The sequence below is a fragment of the Lathyrus oleraceus genome, chromosome 2, assembly GCF_024323335.1.
Source record: "Lathyrus oleraceus cultivar Zhongwan6 chromosome 2, CAAS_Psat_ZW6_1.0, whole genome shotgun sequence".
Classification (NCBI taxonomy): Eukaryota; Viridiplantae; Streptophyta; class Magnoliopsida; order Fabales; family Fabaceae; genus Lathyrus; species Lathyrus oleraceus.
Window position 1 is genome coordinate 481,352,494 of NC_066580.1, and position 25,052 is coordinate 481,377,545.

At 36.8% G+C, this 25,052-nt stretch overlaps 2 protein-coding genes across 2 annotated transcripts; both read left to right on the top strand.

Annotated features, from left to right (window-relative positions):
• Positions 1 to 5,756: 5,756 nt before the first annotated feature.
• Positions 5,757 to 9,121, top strand: LOC127120663 (somatic embryogenesis receptor kinase 2). Its single transcript, XM_051051175.1, has 4 exons — positions 5,757 to 6,516; positions 6,925 to 7,185; positions 7,488 to 8,363; positions 8,456 to 9,121. The coding sequence occupies exons 1-4, from the start codon at positions 6,087 to 6,089 to the stop codon at positions 8,938 to 8,940; spliced, it is 2,052 nt and encodes a 683-aa protein (XP_050907132.1). The 5' UTR covers positions 5,757 to 6,086; the 3' UTR covers positions 8,941 to 9,121.
• Positions 9,122 to 22,355: 13,234 nt separating this feature from the next.
• LOC127120665 (uncharacterized) lies at positions 22,356 to 23,470 on the top strand. Its single transcript, XM_051051176.1, has one exon. The coding sequence runs from the start codon at positions 22,551 to 22,553 to the stop codon at positions 23,253 to 23,255; it is 705 nt and encodes a 234-aa protein (XP_050907133.1). The 5' UTR covers positions 22,356 to 22,550; the 3' UTR covers positions 23,256 to 23,470.
• Positions 23,471 to 25,052: the final 1,582 nt, after the last annotated feature.

The following is a 25,052-nucleotide window of genomic DNA, read 5'->3' on the forward strand; positions in this document are numbered from 1 at the left end:
AAATTCGATACTCATATATAGATCATAAGCAGAAAGATACTTTTTCATACTACTATATTAGAACCATGTGCTTGTTGTCTATCATTTAGTTTCTCACAACCTTAAGAAATGATTGATAAACACATGCTTTAAAAGGCTAAACAAATTGTTTTGAAAACAGAGAAGGAAACATACTCTTCATTAAGGAAATTTGAGGATGACCAAGACTCTTGTGCTGAAGCCATATTTGGGAGACAAAAGAAAACTATGACCGAGATTGAAGTGCATAAGACAACACCATTTGACCAGTTCACGCTTCAAAGATATATTATAACCTTCCATGTTCCTAAGTAACTCCATTCGTCCTCCCCATTGCAAGATCTAAAAAGTACAATGAGAATAAAAAAATATAACTACATCATTATTATCTTTTGTAAGCTTACGAATAGAAATAAGGTTGTTCAATAGACCAGGAACATGAAACACGTCATTCAACTTTAAAGATTTAAGTTTAATGTTTCCAGAACCATCAATCTGAGTATGGGAACCATCTACAACAATAATATACATAATTTTTGAAGGAAAAATATTCTTAAAAAATATTGAGAATAAATGGAATGTCATAAGTGACACCATAATCAATGATATAAGCACTCTTAGAACCTGTATCGACAACATTAAATACCAAAATTGGCGTAATCAATGACATAAGCAGAGAATTATATTTTTCGAAGGAATAACCAGTTACAAAGATTGGCGTAACTAATTACCACTGAGACTGAATTAATTCTTGAATTAATTAGCTTCAGGTGTAACCGGTTACTCACTTTGGTGTAACCGGTTGCGAGCCCAAGTTTTTTGTTTTTCTACTATTATACTTGGTCAAAGTTAATTCCAATCATTGTGTAATCTCTATGTAAGTGTGTAGGATGCACTCTCACCCTAGCTAATGAAATTACTCATTCTCACCATCAATTCTCTTTCTCTCTCTCTCTCTCTCTCTCTCTCTCTCTCTCTCGCTTCTCCTATTTCACTCTCCACATCCAAATTTACTCATTCCAAATTTCACCAACCTTGTACTTTCTTTCTTCTAACATTTGGAATCAAGAGCCTATTTCAGATCCACAAACACCTTGTGTGCAATATGAATTCAGTTTTCAATGAAAGAATGCCTGCAAATTTACCCATTCTTGATGCAAAGAACTATGACAAGTGGTGAAAGAAAATGAAGGTATTATTTGACTACCAATATGTTCTTGAGGTGATCTAGAATGATGTTACACCTCTTGTTCAAAATGCTACTAAAGGAAAATTCAGGAATGATGTAGACCGGAGAACCAAGAATCACCTTGAGATGGTGTATTTGGATGTTTTTGGACCTATGCAAGTAGATTCCATTGGTGGAAATAAATACTTTGTCACTTTTATTAAAGATTATAGTGGGAACATATGGACATGCCCAATCAAGAGAAAGGATGAGATATTCGAAGTGTTCAAGAAGTTTAAGTCCATGATGGAGAGGCAAAGTGGTCACAAGCTCAAAGTGCTCAAAACGGATGGTGGAGGTGAATATATCTCAAATTATTTTAGGAAGTTTTGTGATCAAGAAGTCATTATATGTGAGGTAGTACCATAATATACACCATAACAAAATGGTGTAGCCGAAAGGAAGAATCGTTCGATTATGAACATGGTGAGAAACATGTTGAAATGGAAGAACTTGACGAAGGAGCTATGGGGAGAAACGGTATCTACGTCTGCCTATTTGTTGAATATGTGCCCTATTAAGAAGCTAGAAAATATAACACTGTAGGAAGCATGGTCGGGGTTCAAGCTAAATCTAAACCATTTGAAAGCTTTTGGTTCCATTGCATACCGACATATTCTGGGTCAACTTAGAAAGAAGTTGGATGGCAAGGGGGACGTGATGATTCTTGTTGGGTATCACTCTACTGGTGGTTACAAACTATTTGATGTTGTTAACAAGAGGATCATAATCAGTCAGGATGTGGTGATCAATGAAATGAAGCAGTTGAAACAGGGTGTAACCAGTTACCAGCAGTCTATAATCGGTTACCAGCAGGCTGAAACCGGTTACAGGTTCGAAATTTTGGATTCTGAGGTTTCAGGAAGTACATAACAGCATGTCATCGAAGCTCGTGATGAAGGAAATGTTAGGAGGTCAACAAGGCAAAAAGGTTTTCCTCAGAGACTCAAAGATTGCGAGTTGTTTTGTGACAATAAGGTCAATGATGATGGTGATTTCATCCACTTTGCACTTATGACTGAATCTGAATCAGTTAATAAGGAGGAGGCTTTAAGTGATCCAAAATGGATTTATGCTATGAAAGAGGAGCTGGAATCCATTAAGAAAAATAGTACTTGGGAGCTAGTTGATCTACCAAAAGGGAAGAAGATAATTTGTGTGAAATAGATGTTCAAAGTGAAGGCAAATTCCAAGGGTGAGATAATCAAGCATAAGGATATATTAATGGCTAAGGGATTTTTGAAAAGATAACGTATAGACTTTGAGGAGGTATTTTCACCGGTTGCTAGGATTGAAACCATTAGGCTTGTTGTTGGTATTGCTCATAACCATAATTGGCCTATTTACTAAATGGATGTCAAATCTGCATTTTTGAATGAACCACTTAAAGAGGAGGTATATGTAGGACAATCCATTGGTTTTGTTATGAAAGACCAAGAGCTGAAATTCTACAAGTTGAAGAAAGCGCTATATGGTTTGAAGCAAGCTCCAAGAGCTTGGAATAAAAGAATTGATGGTTTTCTAAAGGACATTGGCTTCAAGAAATGTGTATCGGAGCATGGAGTATATGTGAAGACGAGTGCTAGTAAAGGAGCAATCATTCTTTGTTTATATATGGATGATTTATTGATCACAAGCAACAATGGTGAGTGCATATCAAAGTTCAAGAGTGAACTTATGCATGCATTTGAGATGACAGACCTTGGTCTCATGACTTATTTTCTTGGCATTGAGTTCCACACGTCCAAAATGGGGTTGCTCATGCATCAAAGGACATATGCTTTTGAGATATTGAAAAAGTGTGAAATGGAGCATTATCATGCTGCCATTTCTCCAGCTTAACCGAGGTTGCAATTGTCTAAGAATGAGGATGAGGAAGATGTTGATCCAACTAAATATAGGAGGTTGATTGTATCTTTGTGTTACTTGTGTAATACGCGACCGGACTTAGCGTTTAGTGTCTGTATTGTGAGTATATTCATGGAGAAACCAAAGATGTCTCATATGGCAGCAATCAAGAGGATCATGTGCTATGTCAAAGGCTCTGTTGGCTGCAAAATACTTTTTCCCGCAGCGGATGCGGGCAGAAAATGCAATTTGCTTGGTTTTACCAATTCTAACTGGTGCAGAGATAAAGATGATCGGAAGTCTACAGATGGATACATCTTTATGTTTGGTGCATCACCAATCTCTTGTGTTTGAAGAAGGAACTGGTAGTTGCACTCTCATCTTGTGAGGCAAAGTACATTGCCGCTTCGTTATATGCGTGCCAAGTTGTATGACTTATGAATCTATTGGAGGAACTGAGAAGCAGTGAGGGTGAGGTTGTCACACTCTTAGTTGATAACGTTTCCGCGATTAATCTTGCTAAAAACCCAATTGTACATGGGAGGAGCAGTTCAGTAGCAGAGAATTATGTTTTTTGAAAGTTTAATCGGTTACTAAGATTGGCGTAACCAGTTATCACTGAGACTGAATTAATTAGCTTCAGGTGTAACCGGTTACTCTCTTTGGCGAAACCGATTACGAGCCCGAGTTTTTTTATTTTTCAGCTATTGTACTTGGTCAAAGTCAATTCCAATCATTGTGTATTCTCTGTATAAGTGTGTAGGGGACTCTCTCTCTCTCTCTCTCTCTCTCTCTCTCTCTCTCTCTCTCTCTCTCTCTCTCTCTCTCTCTCTCTCTCTCTCTCTCTCTCTCTCTCTCTCTCTCTCTCTCTCTCTCTCTCTCTCTCTCTCTCTCTCTCTCTCTCTCTCTCCATTCAAATTTACTAATTTCAAATTTCATCAACCTTGTGTTTTATTTGTTCTAACAATTTTCAACTTGGTTGGTACTTGCAAAAATGTCTTCTTAAGAGAAAAAAAGGAAATTGTAACAAAGAGATCCCCAGTTCCAAAATTTCCTTTTTCTTTTTAATGAAAAATTGAATGAAGAATACCAACTCATGAGCATTGTTGTCGAAATGAACAATACCTTCAGAGCACACGAGATGAACAATGCATCAAAATGAATAGTACTCTCAAGATGAACAATTCACGCGTGGTGAACAATATTTTACGATGAACAATTTTCTCAAATTTCAAAGAACCCATAATTAAGGTAGACAAAAATGAACGGTAAAGAAGACGACTAGAATTTAAGTGGAAACAAGATCCCAAAAACTGAGAGTTCGTGATATCATACAAGAAAATATTTCAAACTTGTAATTTACAATCCTATAATTAACCAATTTAAATAGTAATAATTTAAAATTAATAAGTTTATTTGACGGGTTTCATACTAATAAAGGAAAGTAACTATAAATATTATTATGCTAATATTTACAACAAAAGTTAACAACCATTAAAATAAGGATTTAATTGAAATACACTGATAGTGTAAAAGGATTTTACACTGTCAGTTAATAATAGCCGTTGGATGTTGAAACAAGTTTGACTTTTTATATAAAAATCTATAAAATAATGCAAACGGATGATGTTGATAAATCGATTGTGTAAAATATTTTACACTGGCCGTGCATAGTAATTAATCTCTTAAAATAAAACTGAATATTCTTATTCTGGATTAAATCCTCAACCAATTACTTCATTTTAGAACAAGAACAAATCGAAATACTAACTATTAGCAAAGGGGTTAAATCCTCAACCAATAATTAGAGTCAAATTTGATAGGCAAAGGGATTCTAAAAAATAAATAAAATCATAAAATTAAATTAATATTAAAAGTCAAACCTCAACATCCGAAAGATCAATATGTAATCTACATCGATCAAGAGAAATTAGCCTTGCATAATATTCTTTATTACATGCCTAAGCTATTACAAATTAGGATTTTGAATACTTGATCCATTACAAACAAGTGCTCCGAGCTCAACTTTGAGTCCAAGATCAAAGTTGCAACTCTTATTCTCAGCTTTTCAATGTATTCACACACTCTAATTAGATCAAATTAGATCAACACAATAAAAAAAAATGACATGTAGAGTAAAGCATGATAAAGATCAAGTTGAATCCGAAAATTACCTAATAAATTCATGTACTACTCAATTCCAAAATGTTAGACATTACAACTAAAGATCATCCATACTCTTAAAGTATGTAATAATAACCCTTAAAAATTTCTCACAATGTCTCCCTAAGACTATCTAGAAATCACCTTGAATCAAGCCACATGCCTTAAACATAAACTATACACCCCCTAGATAGATCATAACCAAATTGCCTCAATTCCTTTTGCCCACCCACCTCACAATCTCATGAGGTCCTATCTAGATGCTGAAAATGCTGAGATTTCTAATATTTTCATTAACTTCAAAAATAGCATACAGTACAAACCAAGTGCACTACACTAGTAACTCACTAGAAAGTTAATGATTGAAAAGTGCAAACAAAATAGTCAAAGATTATAGCCCCACAATACAACACATCATATTCATGCTTTAATTAACTCCACCAAGATTTTCCGCAAAGAGTGGTATTGCACCCAATTCCCACCAAACACCAATGTCATCATAAAACCATATTTCCCCCCCAAAACTGTTCAAAGTCAAGACTCATGCAATGTGAACCAAACCACTACCTATGTCTCTCTCTCTGTCATCAACTCATAAAGTTCAATCCATTAATTATGCATCCTTTTTTGAAAATTGCTTCTCCTTTTAATCACTCTTTTCTCTATCTAAATTTATCGACACAAACTAACAAAAACCCAACACCATTAATTTATTAAGTCTCAAAACAAACTTCAAATTAGGTACTTGTCCTAATCAACCCAAACTCAAAGTTTGATTATTTAACATAACACCTCAAAAGGGTGTCTTTTTTTTAACCCAAATTCTGAGATGAATTTCTTCCATCTTCTCCTTTCTATGTTTCTGTTGATTTCATTTTTAACCTCACAAACTGTTTGTGGAAATGCTGAGCTCAGGGCTTTGATGGACTTGAAATCCTCTCTTGATCCAGAGGGAAAGATTCTTACTTCATGGATCAGTGATGGTAATCCATGTAGTGGTTCATTTGTAGGAGTTGCTTGCAATGATCATTGGAAGGTGGCCAATATTTCTTTGCAGGGAAAGGGACTTTCTGGTTCATTATCTCCGGTTGTTGCTGAACTTAAATGCTTGTCAGGGTTATACTTGCATTACAACAATCTTTCTGGTGAGATACCATCACAGATTTCAAATCTCACTGAGCTTGTTGATCTTTATCTTGATGTTAATAGTCTATCTGGAACTATTCCTCCTGAATTTGGCAATATGGCTAGTCTCCAAGGTATGTATAATTGTATGTAGTACATAAGTACAGTCTTTTAGTCTCAAGTTCTTAATAGTGGTTTAATTTTGCATGATCAAGCTCTTGTGAGTTTAAACCAGACCAATATTGTGTATCTCTTCACTTAATCTCCACTTACTATTTTGCATCTTTTACTGTAAAGTGAAAAAAGAGAAAGAAGAAAAAGGTACTTCTATATTCAATGTCATGTGGAAATGTTACTCTACAACTTTTAGGTGTTTTTTTTTTTGGTATATGACTTTACTTGAGAGTTTGTATTACTGTTGATTTGAATAGATTTTGAAATCTCAGGTTTCTTTGTGGAATGAACCCTTTAGATCGAGTTTAATATTTAAGCGTGTGGTTGGATCTGTGGAGATGATAATTGATTTTGAATTGTTTTTCCAGTACTCCAGTTGGGAGATAATCAATTGGTGGGGAATATACCGACACAGATGGGTTCCTTGAAGCAGCTTACTACTCTTGCTTTGCAATATAACAAGTTAGATGGTCAAATTCCCCTTAGCTTGGGGAACCTGGAGAACTTAAGCAGGCTAAATTTGAGCTTCAACAACTTCAGTGGTACTATTCCTGCAACACTAGCCAATGTTGCAAAGTTGAAAGTTTTGGATATTCAAAACAATTCTCTATCAGGAATTGTCCCATCTGGTATGCCTCTATCCCCTTTTCTTTTAATAAAGTAGTATTTGGATTTTAACCTAATGACCTACCCCAACTTTGCATTTCTTTGTGCCTATGAAGCATAGAAACAAACGCAGACGCTGACACGTTCACACCGACATTAATTCGAGGAAATAAGTTAATTGAATGTAATCATGTGTGTCGGTGGTTTGTGTCAGACACCAACAGTATATGACACTAGACACGCCTTCAATTTGAAGTGTCGGTACTACGTAGCTTTGTACATTATAGTGTAAATCCTAACTAACGCTTTGAAAATGAAAACGAAGCATTGAAGAGACTTGGGGAAGGATTCCAAGGGGCAAACAACCAAGGTTTATGCGGAGTAGGACTTTCTACTTTGAGAGCTTGCAACGGGTATCCAGATTTAAACGTCAGCAACATTGATACCTCGGATCAAGACCACTTCAAAAATAATAATCTTGCAACGCCTCGCCCGGAGCCTGCAAATATCCCAGTGCATTGTAACCAGACACATTGCTCAAAATCAAGAAGGTTTCCTTTAAGTGTCATCACAACTGCAAGTGGTATAATCATCACTCTCGTATTCATAGGAGCTGGATTGTTTACATTTATCAAATACCGCCGTCGAAAGCAGAAGATTTCATCGAACTATTCTGAAGGGAAACTTAGTCCTCAGCAGCCTAAAGATTTATACAGAAAAAGCCCATCTACCCTTGTTAATCTTGACTATTATAATGGATGTTATCCATTGGCGGACGATCAAAAAGCTGGTGGATTAGCCAATGAATATCTAAACAAATTCAGGTTTAATGTAGAGGAAGTCGAGTCTGCAACACAATATCTTTCGGAAGCGAATTTATTGTGTAAGAGCAAATTCTCAGCAATGTATAAAGGAGTTCTCAGAGACGGTTCTCTCGTAGCTATTAGAAGCATTAACATGACATGTTGCAAAACCGAAGAAGCCGAATTTGCAAAGGGATTGAGTTTATTAACCTCACTTAGACATGAAAACGTTGTTAAGCTAAGAGGTTTCTGTTGCTCAAGTAGTAGAGGTGAATGTTACCTTATTTATGACTTTGCCACGATGGGCGACCTGTCTCAATACCTTGACATGGAAGATAGAAGCGGCCATTTGCTTGACTGGTCCAAGAGGGTTTCTATCATCAAGGGCATTGCAAAGGGTAAGTTGTTCCGCATTTAACCAAATAGCAGAAAGAATGTTGATCCTTGCTGTTTTCTTTATGTTTGATACTTGCAATTCCTTTATGATCAGGTATTGGATATCTGCACAGCAATGAAGCAAGCAAACCTACAATAGTACACCAGAATATTTCAGTGGAGAATGTTCTCCTTGACAAAGAGTTTAATCCATTGATAATGGATGCTGGACTTCCTAAACTTCTTGCAGAAGATGTTGTTTTCTCAGCTCTAAAAGTAAGTGCTGCCATGGGATACTTAGCTCCTGAATACATTACTACCGGTCGCTTTACCGAGAAGAGTGACATATACGCATTTGGCGTTATTGTACTCCAAGTTTTATCTGGCAAGACAGCGATAGGCGGTTCGATACGGACAGCGTTTGAGTCTCTCAGATTTGATGATTGCATTGACACAAATCTTAATGGAAGATATTCTAGTTCTGAAGCAACGGCGCTTACAAAACTGGGAGTACTGTGTGTCCATGAGAGCCCCGACGAAAGACCGAGCATGGTGGATGTGATTCAGGAGCTAAGCATGTTTCAGGCTCATTCAAAATGATCTACTAATTACTAATTGTTGGGTTTCATCCATGGCTGTCATTTATTTTCATGAGCACTTAATAAAGCTATCTAAGTTAATCATTGACAAATAATTGTAAATTTCACTACAAGTCTTCTAGGGAGACATATAAAAACTTTTATAACTTATACATATTTATTTTGAATTTTGATTTGTATAATTGCTGTTGTTGAATTGACTATGTAGTTATATTAGAGGACATAGACACATTTTATCAGCCAATAATCCATTAATAGGTTATAAGCTATCTAGTATGGACACCTCTGAAAAATGGCCTGTCCGTGTCGGGATCGGATACTTACACCTAGGGGTGGCAAAACGGGTTGTGGCCCGTCGGACCGGCCCGTGCATCCGCCAAAAAATTACGGGTTGTGTTTGGATTTTGTGTTTGTCGATCCGCTCAGTCCGTCTCGCTTTAAGCCCATCCCGCCTTAAGCTCGTCCCGTCTTAAGTCCGCCAAGAAAAAAGGCGGGTTGACCTGCTAACCTAGTTATCAAACACTCAAAATATAGTTTTAATATATTTATTAGTGAATATATATTATATTTTTTTTAGTGATACTGATTGATGATTCTATTTTATATATTTATTAGAGAAAATATGCAATATGTTTTTATGGAAAATTTATTAAAAAAATGCTTTATAAAAAAATATTATAAAAAATAAGTGAAAAGTCTCATTGAAACATAAAAGTAAACATATTAATCTATTTAAAAAATAAAAAATAAAAAATAAATAAATAAATAAATAAATAGGTGGGTAAGCCAGCCGCCTGCCAATCCGTCACTTTGGCGGAACGAGTTAGACTTTTAACTCCAATTTTATTTGGCGGACTTATCCGCCCCATCCCTTTTTTTGGCGGACTTAAGATGTGGCGAGTCGGGGCAGGCGACCCGTTTTACCACCCCTACTTACACCAACATTCGTGACTACGTTTAATTTATTTATTTTTTAAAATTATTATCGGTATCGCCGTATCAGTGTTAGAGTCGTGTTTGGGGTGTCCGTGCTTTATAAATTATAAGTCTTGTTTTAAAAGAAGAATTATAAAATATCAGTTTTGTTACGTATTTACTTATTTGAGTTCACTTTTTTATATATATATATATATATATATATATATATATATATATATATATATATATATATATATATGATGCTGATAAGTGATTCAAGAATAATCAAAATGGTACAGGTAGAATTTGGGAGCAGGATAAACTATGTCTGAAGCATTGATTTGGTAGTGATATGCTAGCATTTTGTAAACCAGAAACAGTCTTGAGTCTTGCCTTTCTACATGGAAGCAACTTCAATAAAATACATTTCTTATTCCTCCTCTCCGATTTGACATTATGAATTTTCAAATGATTGGAAAAATATGAGTGAGAAAGCAATGGGTTGATGTGTACAATGTCAAAATCAGTTTGGGGTTTACTTTTATATTGAAAAGCAGAGATACATTTTCAGATGCACTCAAATTAAACACCTCCAATGCTTTTTTGAGTAAGTCATCTCATATTATTTAAGAAAATGTTCAAAGATGCATCTCCGTATTCATATTAAGGTTAATTCGGAGGTACATATCTGTAATAATCCTTATTTTAAAACACCAAAGAGTTTTACAAATATGTATCTCCAGAATATACTATATTAGCTCAAACCACAAACCAGTAGTAATAGATGCCGAAACTTGAAGAAAAATATAAATTAACATCAAAATGTGTAACATTACATAGATAATCATTAATATTATATAGATAACCGTTAACATAAATTTAATACTACATTCAATCAGGACTTTGCAACATCTTTAGAATATCTTCGGTCAATCTTTCAATTGTCGCATCTACTTCAATCGACCCATATATTTTGTAACGGTGAAATATACTCCACATAACCCTTAAATCTTCACCCGTCTTCAGCTCAAACTTGCTGAACTGAAACTTCCCTTCGTTGTTAATCGTGGGTGAATGGTACTAGAGATTCACAACTCTTCGATTGTCTGAGTATTGTAGGAGATTCTACAATATGGATTTCAGATCTACAAGAGAAGTGTACTCTGTGACCGTAAATTCAAGTGAGAGTTTCACGCTGTTGAAGTAGACAAATGCGACATGACAATATATGTTCATTCTGGTGTGATGTAATTTTGTAAACAACATGAGACGAGAGACCCCATATTTATACAAGTTTTAGATCATTATTGTAATATCTCATATTTTCTTAAATGCTAAAAACACTTATTAAATGAGACAAATTGAGTGATTAGTGTGCTAAGAAAAGATTAAGCCTTAATTAAATCGATTAATCCTTACTAGTTAGTAAGTAAGGACAAATTGGTAAATTGTAAAGTGTGGCATTTTGGAGATTATGAAAGTTTGGAAAAGTTATAACGGACAATACTCAAATTGGATCCACAAAATGACAAACAAGTTTTTCTCATTTATCTTCTTTCTTTCATTTTGATCATTTTCTCAAAGATAGTAAGAGAAAGATGAGAGAAGTAAGAGAAAGAAGAGAATAGTAGTAGAAGAAGAAGAAACTCGTAAAAGAAAAAATGATTGGAGTAAGAGTTGGAAAGAAAACTCTCATCTCATCTCATCTCAATTCATCATCATCTTCCTTTCTAGAGGTGGGTTCTTAGATAGTTGTATCTATGGGGATTTTTTGCATGAAATTGAATTTAGGGTTTTGTGATTTCTTACTTTGTTGTGAAATTGGTATTTGATACATGATTCTTCCTATATCATGTGTTGTTGTTGCTAATCCATGAAGTTATGTTGTGTTGTTGTTGTATTAATGTTGTGTTGTTGTATTGATGTTGTGTTGATGTTGTGTGGATATGTGTTGTTGTAGTTATGAATTCATAAGAGACTCACAAGAATAAAGTTTGGTCATGGTTTTGAATTAATACCTCTTTGCTTAAATCTCCATTTTCTTCATTAATACCCCTTCCAATAATGTATGTCGCCCTTATAATTGTCATGTAACTGTTGATGTAAGCCCTAGACACCAATACTTTTGGTACTTGTATCGAATTATTTATTAACAATGCTTTTTCTTTATTATGTTTGTTTAATAAAGTCTCTAGAATAGATAGTCCATTTAATGTATCAAGTGTGACTTAATCATGAGATCCCATTAAACATAAGGACATTATTCTTAAAGTATCTGTAGTCGAGCTTTTTTGTGAAGTGGGATAACATTAAAGCATGAAGGCTATTATGTATATAGACTGATGATCATATCTCATGGATATTGGATAAGGAGTTATCAAGTCTTAAACATAGGTATGAATATTAGAAAGTAATATTTATACTGGAATGACCCGCTATGAGAATACCATATAAAATATTATGCGAAGTGTCATAAGTTATTCTCATGGTGATAGTGGTGTATACCACCGTTCGATCTGAAACCACTATGGACCCTAGATGTAGAGTCGAATGCTTTATTGATGATCAACCATCGTCCGTAACTGGATGACCATAAAGATAGTTGATGGGTACTCCATGAAGCATGCTGAGGGACATGAGTGACCTAGATGGAATTTGCCCATTCTGCGTAACAGGATAAATGTCTATGGGCCTAATATTGAACTAGACAAGGATGACACGGTCTATGCCCTGTGTTCAATATATACATTGGGGCAAAAGGGTAATTATACACATAAGTATTATCACAAAAGGATTTTTCAAATCACATGACATTTTCGTGTCTTGGATAGCAGTGATCTGTTGCTAGATACAACTCACTATTTATTATGTTAAATACGTGATTTAATATAATTGCTAATGTCGCGAAAACCTACAGGGTCACACATAAAAGGACGGATTGATGAGAGATAGAGTAAATAAGGAACATCGTAAGGTACGGTGCACTTAAGTGAAATGTAGAACATCGTAAGGTACGGTGTACTTAAGTAGAATACGAAATATGGTAAGGTACCACGCGCTTAAGTGATTTTGGCATATCATAAGATATGGGCCACATACACTTAAGTGAGTTTTTTAGCTTGTAGCCCACACAAGTGGTTCTATAAATAGAACCCTTCTGTAGAAGCATTTGTGCAGTTGCAATTTCGTTTTTCTCTCTCTCTCTCTCTGTCTCTCTCTCTCTCTCTCACTCAAAGCCTTCATTCGTAGCAGCTAGCACTGAGATTGAAGGAATCCGTTCGTGTGGACTGAGTAGAGACGTTATCACCATTCAACGTTCGTGATCACTCCTTAAATCTGCACCAAAGGTTTCAATCGCCACAAGAGGTAACGATTCTATCACTGATCATGCCCATTCGTAAGGATCACTAAAGGAGAAATTTTGTAATTTCCGCTGTGTTTTGGATTGGTATTCTCCTTCAGTAATGTCCTCCTCTTCACTAAATATAACTTCATTTCCATAATGTATCATCTTGCAACCGTTTCTTATGACCCTTCAGATGGCATATCATCCTTGTCATCGGACCCAACTTGCACTAACTGAACCATTCCCAACTTTATAGGAGGTCATCTCTGTCTTGCTTATTCTGATATGCGATTAGTGGATGACAACTCGACTGTCTGGTCTGCTAACCTTACCATACTCGGTTGTCATCCCAATTCGGCCTCAAAGAATTCATGTACTCACATAGGCTTCGTCGATCTCATGCCTTAGTTTGTTAACTAATTTTCCAGTATGTACATAAGCCCCCCGAGCATAAGATCTAAAAGGTTAAAATGTTTGGACAAAAGAAACCCAAAAAATATGTTTCTAAGTTTTCTCCAATCTACTTACAATGTGACGTGTTTTTTAATCATGACAACATATCTTCATCAAATTCTCTCCCTCCTTAGTAATCATGACTTTTTTATGGGAATTTGACTCCTCTCAATGATCTGAAGCGTTTCATACTTTTTAAGTCCTTTTAAGAAGATTTCTTCCTAATTAAGGTTATCTCTTTTTATTCAAGCTCGTCATTTGCTGGAAGCAACCTTTCTCTTTTCCAAGCAACCCTCAAAGTTCTCGTCCATTCTTCAAGATCAGGTATATTTTCTATTTGCTTCTGCATTCTTTTATTCAATGACTATTGTTGATGCCTGTGACGAGAATACAAAAGCACTAAGAACCTTGAGTACCCGCAAAATAAAAGATCTTTGGTATTTTTGTGTGATGGGATGTAGAGATACACTAATCCAGGCTAACTTTGATCGTATTGTAAAGGAGGCTTACAATAATATTTCTGCCTCTTTTAGCGATTATGATTCTGAGTCTTCTTTATGAGGTTCATCAACAAAGGTGCTAATGGAGATTATGGAGTCATTTGTGTGAAAAAAAGTTCTTGTCCTTGTTTATAGTTTTGATGAAGACAATCCATCAACAAAAAGAAGTCAAAGCTTGAAGATTAAAGCAATCAAGTTCAAATGATAATAAGCTTTGGAAAGTAAATGGAAGAATAAAGATGGTTAAGTATTCTTTATAATTCAAGTATATATATCTTAATTGCTCAGAACTTTCATGACCCTTTATCTTGTGCATGCATTCATTTTAACCTCATGTGGAACTTCTTGTGCATGCATTCATTTTAACATCAAGTGGAACTGGTTTGAAACTTAAGTTTTAAGTATTTTTCACTTTCTTAGCAGGTGTAACCGGTTACACGAATCGGTTAACCGGTTACATAAACGTAAAAAAGGTTTTTCAGAAGATTGTTGAAAACATTTTGTTATTGGTAAATTGTAGCATTGAAACCGCCGTAACAACACTTTAAAACCGCCACAATTCGCACCGGTTAAAAATACCTTAGTTTTTGAAAAAGTATCAGGTGAAACCAGTTACATATTTTCTGATAACTGGTTACACACTTGAAAATTTCAAATTTTTATGAAAAATCTGATTCCTATGTTTTGCAACTTTCATACATCAAACATGACAATGTTTTATGAATATACACTCTTTCAGAAGGGTATATTGCATGCATATATACATGTGATTTCAGTTTTCAAAATACAGACTCTTAGACACAAAACTTTTATATTTCAAAAGAGATTTCTTAATATATAACTTTCACATCTCATAATCCAAACAAGTTTCTAAACTTTCAAATATGAAACTTTTTGCATGAACTTTCATACATATTCATTAAAGTTTCATTCATATTATTCTGAGCACTTAAGTATATATGTTTGGATTGTGATCAATACAAAGAGAAGATCAATTAATACATAATTGATTCAAGAGCTATAACTTCTGTTACAAACTCAGATTTGTGTATATTTTGTTGTATAGGATTGTTGGAAACAAGAGAGTGAAAAAGAAATATTTTTTTTTTGTTTTTCTCTTGTGTTGCTTATGTTAGAAGATTGTAAAATAGGTCTTGATAGAAGACTTGTACAAAGATCTGACATAGTGGAAAATCTCTCACGGGGAGTGAGGGGACTGAAGTATTTGATTGGAAAAATAGCAAGTGTACTATTTTGTCTGTTATAATAATAAAGGGGAAATTCCCCGAATGTCGATCTCAAGGACTGCAAGTTAATATTGAGTTCAATTCATCGTTCAATTAAACAAAAAATATAATTGGGGTTTTTAATTCAAAATTATAAAAATAAAGGCAAATGAAAATAATAATAAAAAATAAGGGTTTGCAAGGTATGTGAAACAATGCCAGAGAAGGTGTAAGATTTATCCATATAACAACTCTGAGTCACTATTGCATCAACAAATATCAATTACCACCAGTTCTCAAGGGTATTTCTCCCAAGTCCTTGGTGAGAAAACCTTTAATCATTCTACCCTAATTTCTATGTCCATATGCAATTAGGGTGAAGTTAAGCTTTATTATATCAAGAATGCTCTGATTCATACAGGGTATCCCTAGTCCTAGGTGATATCTACTCCAGAGTAATCTAATGAAAACCTTACCAATGGTGGTTCAGCCTAATCGATAACCACATAACAATCTCGATTGGTCCGAAAGAGAAAGCATTAAGCACATCAAAAGATTATCGTAAAAACAATATTATAAATGCAATCGTAAACTCAAAGTCATTACAATTCTAAATCAGGGACACCCCCTAACATTGGGGGGTTTAGCTACTCATATTGTTCAAAACAAATTCAAGATAACAAATTCACATTACAAGTAATTGGATGACATGGATCTTCAATCGCTTCCGCTCATGAAAACCTTCCGCTCTCCGAATTCCTTGATCTCTGTAATCATTGCTTGTCTGACAATACTGTGTTTGCCTCATTCCAAGATGATCTTTTCTTTGGTAGAAGGTTCCTTTATATAGTGAAAATTCCAAGCAAAAGGTGGACAACTCCAAAAAATATCCCCAAAAGCCCGATGATAAAAGCCCGAAAAAAAGAGAAATTATGGGCCTGGGTTGACACGGCCCGAGTCAGCTGACACGAGTGGCCGTGTCAGCTCACTGCTTAGCTTGAAACGCCCATGGAGGAGTAACATAGCTGGGGAATGGCCTGACACGAGCCGTGTCAGCTGATACGGCCGGCCGTGTCAGGCTTCTGTTTCTTCTACTATCATCCTTCTGCCTGACACGACCCGTGCCAGGTGACACGAGTGGCTGTGTCAGGCCTCTTGTACTGATGATTTTTCATTCCTTCGCTTGTCGGAATTCCGCACTGTCTCGCTCCGAGTTCCTCGGTTCTTCCACCTGGACCTGTTGGACAAAACACAGACATCTTACGCATAAAATCACGAAAATATAAAATAAACATGACAATGAATGGAAATGCTAAAATATCATACGGGAATTAAAATTGACTTCAAAAGTACCAAAATGCTTGCACAATGTCTCCAAATCCTCGGTTTCTTGTCGAATCAGTAACGAAAACTTAATGAAAATGGCGACTGATCACAACCCCAAACTTAGCTCATTGCTTGCCGTCAAGTAATGTTTCAGATGACACTGCTTGTCACTTCCCAAGATTTTTATTCTTATCCTGACACTGTTGAGATCTTTCACTAACGCCTCCACTCTTCCTTTTATAGTTCCTGCTTTTCCTTGTGAGTTTTCCATCGTACTTCCACTTCGAGGTACCGTTTCACCTGTCAGCTTATATCACATTCTCACCAAGTCTCTCGGGGTTAACGTGTTTTCACTCATAATTCAGAATATGCAATACCGAATCATAAGTTTGAATAATTTCTCCTTTCATATCGCCTACACACAACACATACTTTTTGAGGTATTTCGGGTTGTAACGGGACTTGGGTTATGGCGTTGATATTCCAAACAAAACAAGAAACAAGTGATTTTTGGTTCAGAGTCAATGTTACTATTTTTTTTACTGTGTTGATTCATTTTCCTTCTTTTCCTCTATTAATTTTTTTATATAGCTCGGGTTTTTCTTTGTTATTCTTGTTTTTCAACCGAGTGCCCTTCTTTGGCCAGTGCTTCTTTTGAACCCTCGAGTTTATTTTCTTTTCTCTCTTTTCTCTCTCTCTCGATGATTCTCTTTTTTTCCCCGCACTCCTCTTGGCTTTTGAAACGTATGGGGTTTTACCCCAAACTTAGAATTTCAACACAACTTAATAATGTCAACTTAACTCTGAATAGGGTAAGGAAGTGTTTTGGCCGCGTGGTACATTTACGGGGTTAAACAAACAATGGATACAGGCTCAAATGGGGTTTACAATAGATATAATTATCGGGAAGGCTAGAAAGGCTCAAGGTTATATTCAAACAATGTGCCTTAGTGTGTGTCGATATGCAGTGACAGTCCCAGAGAATCTACGCAAATTTAGAGTGATAAAGACATACCTGAATATCGCTCATGATGATCAATGTGTTTGGCTTTTTATGCACTCAACCTGTTAGGTAAAGCTTGACAACATCCACAATACCTCTAGTATGGTGTGACTTCTTCATTACTTCGGAATGCACAGGGCACTTATGTTGGTTAAGCTGTATATGTTGCGTCTGATCTTTTTCTTCAGCAGTGTCGACTTTCTGGAAAGATCCTTCACAACAAGCAATGGTAAATGGAGTTATCATTTCATCCACTCTCACTTGTGATCATCACTAATTTCGCAATAACACCACAGGCCTGAAACACTTGCAGCATATGGTACCCTAAAAACAGAAAAACCAAATATAAAACCGTAATAATGTAAAATAACAAAATTATTAGAAAAAGTAACAAAATACTGAAAATAACATAAACTAACCCCCACACTTGAACCAAACATTGACCTCAATGTTTGCGAACAATGACAAAGGAGGAAACTCACAGTACTCTACTGAGGAGGTGGGTGTGGAAAATGCAACATCAATTGCCGCATCATAAGGCTCATTTCATCCAACATTGCCCCCTACCGGGCCTGCTCGATACCCTGCTGTGTTTGCCCATTCCTTAAGTCGTCGAGCTCAGTTTGTACCCAGGTCCATTGGTCGGTGGACCAGGAAGAGGATCCTGCGTCCTACTGGGTAGATTCCGGAGGCGGGGGTACAAACTGTTCTTGAGGTTCCTCCTCTTCTGCTTATGTTGCATCCACATGGTCACCTGCAAACTGCTCACCTGTAGCAAAGTTCTTAGCGTCGTGGCCTTCCTTAGTGTCAAGGTCAGCACTTACATATAGCCAGTTTTCACAGTCAGTAATACTAACTTTGTCCGGATCCAGAAGAGCCATAGTAAACCATTTATGAATGAGAACATACTAATAAGTGGGAGCAACAGAAATCATACCTTGTTGTATCATAGCTGACATGTCAATTTTTGTCTTACCTGCAACTAGAGTGTCTTCAAGTAAAACTGCTTGATACCCGAAATGTTCAACAATTTGGGTGATCATGCCTTCGACGGAGATGCCTCCGGAGTCCGCTCGGCCAACCCTGCCAAGATAATCAGCTGCAAAGGCAGCTACATTGATGACTTTGTTTTGCACCATCGAGTACATAAAAAAAACTCCTGCTGAGTTGCTACACCCGTGCTATCGCCCCGTCTGAACAGGGTGTAAGCCAAACCCTTCTGGGCATAGCAGAAACACGGGTTCTGGATGCAAGAGGCTTTAGCACCCTTAGAGGTGTAATCCGTCCTCCCCGTGATGGAAATCAAGAAGTCTTTTGGCGAAAACCCATTCGGGGCCGCCCCTGGTCCGTACAGCGGGAGTCGGAGTATCCCTGCCAATTCTTCCACAGACAATTCTTGATAGTTATTGAATAGACAGAAATGTAAAGTCCCAAAATAGTACCTGGTTGTGTCGATCCATCTCTTTTCGAGTTGGAATTCGAGCGTGCTTAAGAATTTGAGCGTGATGCGCTCATACGTTGGCGTTTCAAGGCTCATAAACTCCAACATCCCTAATACGTGGAACATCCTGTCCACTTCAATTTTTAGCCCTAAACCGTTCAAATTGTGCTCGCACATATACCTGGTAGGTGTGAGCTTTCGTTTCCGGTGGACTTGACACCGATTTTCCTGTTCTGGATTGTCGAATAAAATGTTGTGCGGATTCGGGTTCCGGCTGGGTCGCTTCCGTGACCTTGACATTTCGGTTAGTTATTGCTTTCTGGTTAAAATTCTCCCCGGGGGCATTTTGGACCTGCAAAAAAAACGAACTTTCCGATATATGGAATTAGAAGATTCTGAAACCGTGGTTAGGACGAGGGCGAAAAATGGAGTAATAGTTATGAAGGGTGTTGTTGCGATAAGGTAATGGAAGTGGTAGTTATGGAAGCTTTTAGGGAGAAGGTTTAATGGAGGCTGGAAAGGGTTTTAGAGAGAAAGAGTGAGGAAACCTTCAAGTTCTGCTTCTTCGACTGGGAAAGGATGAGATAGTTACCGTGATTTCACTATGACGAAGGAACTTTGAAAATAATATGATATGATGATTGAGGCAAGGAGTTATTTACAAACTCATGGGTTTATTTAGATGGAATAAAAGAAGAAGAGGGGGCAAAAATCCCCAATTAAACCTAATTTTCCCCTAGCTCGGCAGATGATCTGGAATAGGATCTAACACCTTTGCGTCTACCTTTTTTCGTCCTATTCCTTCGGTCCACAAGAGATGTAGACTTATGGGCCGATTGGACCTTTAACAAGTCATCAAAATGAAACCAAGGGCCTCTTCTTGATCCAAACAGACCACCTCAATTACTATTCCTTTACTGGGACCCATAACTAACTTTAACTTAGTATAAACATCAACAACCCTATAACAAGTAGACACGTCTCTGAATTCTACTCCATCAGAGCTAGACCCTAGCTCGCTGACAACTACTCCTTGAGATTGCTTCAAAACGACTACATCTTTCACCTCTGTACTGACATCATTGAAAACAAACAAACCTTTTTCACTAATGTCTTTCTGAAAAGACCCTTAACATTTTTTGTCTCGAGAACCTTCTTCATCTTCTCCCTCAGAACTGTCATCCTTCCCTACAAACTCCTCCCAAGAGGAACACTCTAGAGTGGACGACTCATCTGAATTCGAAAGAAGAGGAGAGTCTTTCTTCACCAGTTTGGTAGACAGACCAAGAGTTTTTTCCACTACCCTCACTCTGAAAACAACATTTTTAATGCTCACCTTAAACACCTCATTGATTAACAACCCACACGAGGTCTTAACCATGATGCTGACCACATCCAACTTGGAAAAATCATACATACTCTCATTACAAAAAACATATTTACCGACCAAGGAAGACAGAAAAACGAAAAAAGGGATTGACCATGCATGGCATAGGATTCCATAACACCTTAACCACGTAAGTCTCTCCGGGTCAACATCCTCTTCTTTCCATTTCCTGACCTCTGAAAACCACTGAGCTAGCCAGTCTTTCGCACCATATATTAATGCCTCAAGCTCACTGTCTTCGTTCTCTTCAAGGAGGCACATATTGGATTCCAAGGGAGTCACCTTAAGAGCAAAATAACCCTCAGAATGAAAATTCATTTGCATATTATACGACGAGCCAAGTAACAAAACCTTCCCTACAAACACTTTCTCAAACCTCTTTACCCCCTTCTTACCCACGTTAAATACAAGCTGCTGAGAAAACTTGGTTAAGGAAGGAGCTTTATCTCAATGATAGACTGGGAAACGTGTGACTTCTGCATAGATGCTCGCTCTTTGATACTGGCCCGAGGCTTTGAAGTCCACTTATTATTTCACAAAAGATCGAGTACCTATATTCTGTTCATACTCTTCTCCTCCTCTAGAACCCTTCGCATTAACCTTGTCCGACGTAAACACTCATTCAACAACTCTAAGGAATCTTGGGAGATTCACGTACAACTTCATCCCCTCTATCAGCAAGTTGTCAAGTTTCAAGATAAAGCTTATAACATCTCTTACCTCATAGAAACGCACGAAGCCATATTTCCTTCCTCTCTTGTCCCTCTTCGGCGGGATGACGACCTCATAAATCTCACCAAAATCTTTAAAGAACTGGTACATATATCTTGCTCTCATGCTATCAGAAAACTCTGTGAAGAAAACAATTTTTGACTCCTTATCAAACCTCCCCTTGGACCTGCTCTTTGTACCCACCTGCTCCTTTTAATTGACAATTTGAGATAAGAGACCTTGGTCCATTCTTCATCTTATTTGTTGTCATTGATTGTCATTAACTATCGCCATAACTATAGAGTTGAAACCCTAAAAAAGAGCTAATAAAGTTAGAGAGAAGGAAGAGCTTCTCTCTAACATCTTTTATCTCATTTGTGTCCTATAAATAAGATTCAAATTATAATAATGTAAATAAATGTTTGCAGATGCTAATATGATATTTTTTTTTCTATCTTCTCTTTATCTCATTCATATCTACTCTTATATTAATATTATATTATTTTTGATTAATTTTAAAACAAAATGATTTAAATCCAAATATGATTCCAACTAATTAGTCAATTAATATTAAAATGAGAACATAAGTGGTGACGTTAACTAACGAAGTAAATCAGGCATGAACTCCTTCCATAATTGTTAATTACGAATGCGGTGACCTCATTATTAATCTTCCACTATACTATAACACAAATATATTTCTTTCTTAGAATAGTCTTAAACAGTATCCATTTGAACTATTTTCCTTCTGGATTTTTCCAATTCTCCTCAACTCCTTGACCCGTGTATTCTCTTTTCCTTTTCTTTGTTTACACGGAGAACGTGTCATACAGAAAAACTAATTTCCCCAACTTATTACATTCAAGCCATCAATCCTATCACAATACTACTATTTCCTTAGATAACTGTCCGAAAAAACTACTAATTGTCAAAGTTAAGATATAAGAACGGTCGTAGTCCTAAATATAATATAAAATGAAATTTGGTAAATGAGGTTTGATATTTTGTGGCACTCGGTCATATTGGTAATTTGGACATGTTAAAGGGGAGTATTCATTATGCACCCCGAAAGTGCCAAATAGAGAAAAGGCCATCACTGAAAAATGAACCCCACAGCTATCGTAATCCAATACGTCATATTATAGAAGCCGAAAGACGAATAGTCAACGGTCTTGTTCCCCACGACACGCATAAATAACACCCACAACACCCGATTCACATTACACACTCCAACGACAAACACAACAATAAACAACTACACATAAACACATACAGAGAGAGAGAGAAACATAGCAATAACATGAAAGAAATGAAACTAGTTTGGTCTCCAGAGAGAGCAATTAACTCATACATCGCTACAGTTCAAGCCGTAAGCGCCTCTCAGTGCCAGCTTTCCAGCGAATCCGGCGTGGCGGAGCTGCTATCCGCTATGGCGGCGGGATGGAACGCGCAGCTGATAGTGGAAACATGGTCACGTGGCGGAGTTATTCCAACCAGTATTGGTTTATCCATAGCGAGCCGTCACACAGGTGGAAGACACGTGTGCGTAGTTCCTGATGAACGGTCGAGATCAGAGTATGCAAAGATCATGGGAGGATCGGGTATGTCGCCGGAAATTATGGTTGGTGAACCGGAAGAAGTGATGGATGGTTTAGTCGGAATAGATTTCTTGGTCGTTGATTCTAGAAGAAAGGATTTTTCAAGAGTGTTGAGGTTAGCGAAGTTGAGTGGAAAAGGTGCTGTGTTGATATGTAAGAATGCCAATTTTATTTCTAAGATGGATTCTGGTTATATATGGAGGAGTGTGGTGGCGAGGGGATCGAGACGACTTGTTCGCTCGGTGTTTCTTCCGGTGGGGAAGGGACTTCATATGGCACACTTATCGGCTGCCGGTGGCGGTGAGAACTCTGTTTTGGCGATGAAGCATAAGGGAAATGTTATTCCTAAACGATGGATCAAACATGTTGATCAACGGTCAGGGGATGTTCACTTTATTAGAAAATGAAAACAGTTCTTCCTTTTTGTAAATATCTACTAGTACAGTGTAATATAATTATGACAATATCCTAACATTTATATACTTTCATGTAACTAGGTAAAAAGAATCTCACTTGTCATATTTATCTACTCATAGCTTTTTATTCTCTTCTACTTCACCTTAATGTATCACAAATTTATTTATTTATTTAGTTTTAACAAGATAAAATTATTCTTGTGTTTTATGAGTTCTCTTTAAGAGTAATATCATCTATAAATTGTTGAATAATTCATGGGTTTAGTTGTTACATGTGACACAAGCAAAGCAACGAGGCTTTGTTTTGAAAGTTAGTTAATGTACAATATGTATATCTTGGGAATTTTATGATTCATTTCATTTTTTGGATTTTGATATGGTCGGTGTATAATCCGAGAGTTTTAGAAGGTCGGGAAGTTATTACGGAGTTGAGTGGTATATACATCCCGAATTCAGATATACTCGAGATGACTTATTCGAAAATGAGGCATCCATCTCAGATTCTAGAAGGGATAACCAAAGGTCATTCATCAGTTATGAAGTTATGAATGGCCTGTTACAACATTCTTCCATAAATTATGGAGGGTTATGACATCCACGAAACGAGCGACTGTAACAGTCATCCTACTAATGAGCATCAAACCATACTTATGTCATAAAGAATAATAATTGAGTGAGTCTCTTGGGATCCGAGAGATAGAGGGAGAATAACAGAATAAATAAGGAGGTCCAGGAGATCTAAAAGGGGCACCAACAGGATGAATAACATAGAAAGGAGAGAACCTATCAGAAACCTTGAACCACCAACAATGGTGGTCATGAACCCCATACCCATTATAGGCACACTAACAAATCGTTTAAGACTATCCCTAACTAATAATAGGGAAATCATCCTTTTACTTTTTTTAGCAAGAATATTTGGCGCCCACCGTGAGGCTCCGATAAAACTCTTTTAGGCCACACATCCATACCTAAACGATAACCTTTCCAAAGTCCATTTTCTCCGTTGTGATGCATTGTTTCTGATTGGTCATCATGTCACAGTGATCGAATCCAGTAAAACTAACCTGATCCCAAGTTCAATCCTTGTAGCACTATCACCGGAGGTGGCTGTCATGACGACATTGAAGAGATAGTTGGTGATGCAGGTGATACTTTTATCAGTGACCATGGTGGAGATTCTTCATTGTCAAAAAAAATTACCACCACGCCATCAAGCGAAACAACAAAATAACGGAGAATTCACATACCCCATTTGTTCAACACTCTAATACTAGAACAACAAAAACAAAGGTTCAGATCCCTCGAGATGAGGTTTAGAGGGAAACAATGACGGGGTTGCGGTGTTGGATTCGAATGATACCGTGTCGATGAATTCCATAAATCATACTTAGCGATTAGTTGAAGTGGAACCATGGTGATAAGCTGCCTGGATGAATGTAACAGCTTCGTAATACATCCAAGATCAAACTAGTCGGCCAAAACATCATAGAATAGGATGCTTGAGTGACAAAACTCGGGTTAGAGAGAAGTCTTTCTGAAGGACTCACGTTCGGTGACCGTACCATTAAAGTACACAAAATATTCGACAGAATGCCCGAGTAAAAACCAAGACAGTTCCTTAAAGGCTTAAGAAGAAACAGAACCTGGATCACGAAAATCATGTCACGCTGATATCAAAAGGGTGCCCGAACCATTCGATCGCATTGTAAATACCATCATTCAAAGATAAGTCACCTATACCCGACATGAATACCATCAATAGCTTCCTAAATTTCGACTGAGAGA

Excerpts from the sequence above, each read along its gene's own strand:
- LOC127120663 (XM_051051175.1), top strand. The coding sequence starts at position 6,087 with ATGAATTTCTTCCATCTTCTCCTTTCTATGTTTCTGTTGATTTCATTT. Across the intron at positions 6,517-6,924 it reads CAATATGGCTAGTCTCCAAG|TACTCCAGTTGGGAGATAAT; the intron begins GTATGTATAATT and ends TTGTTTTTCCAG. Across the intron at positions 7,186-7,487 it reads ATCAGGAATTGTCCCATCTG|CATTGAAGAGACTTGGGGAA; the intron begins GTATGCCTCTAT and ends ATGAAAACGAAG.
- LOC127120665 (XM_051051176.1), top strand. The coding sequence starts at position 22,551 with ATGAAAGAAATGAAACTAGTTTGGTCTCCAGAGAGAGCAATTAACTCA.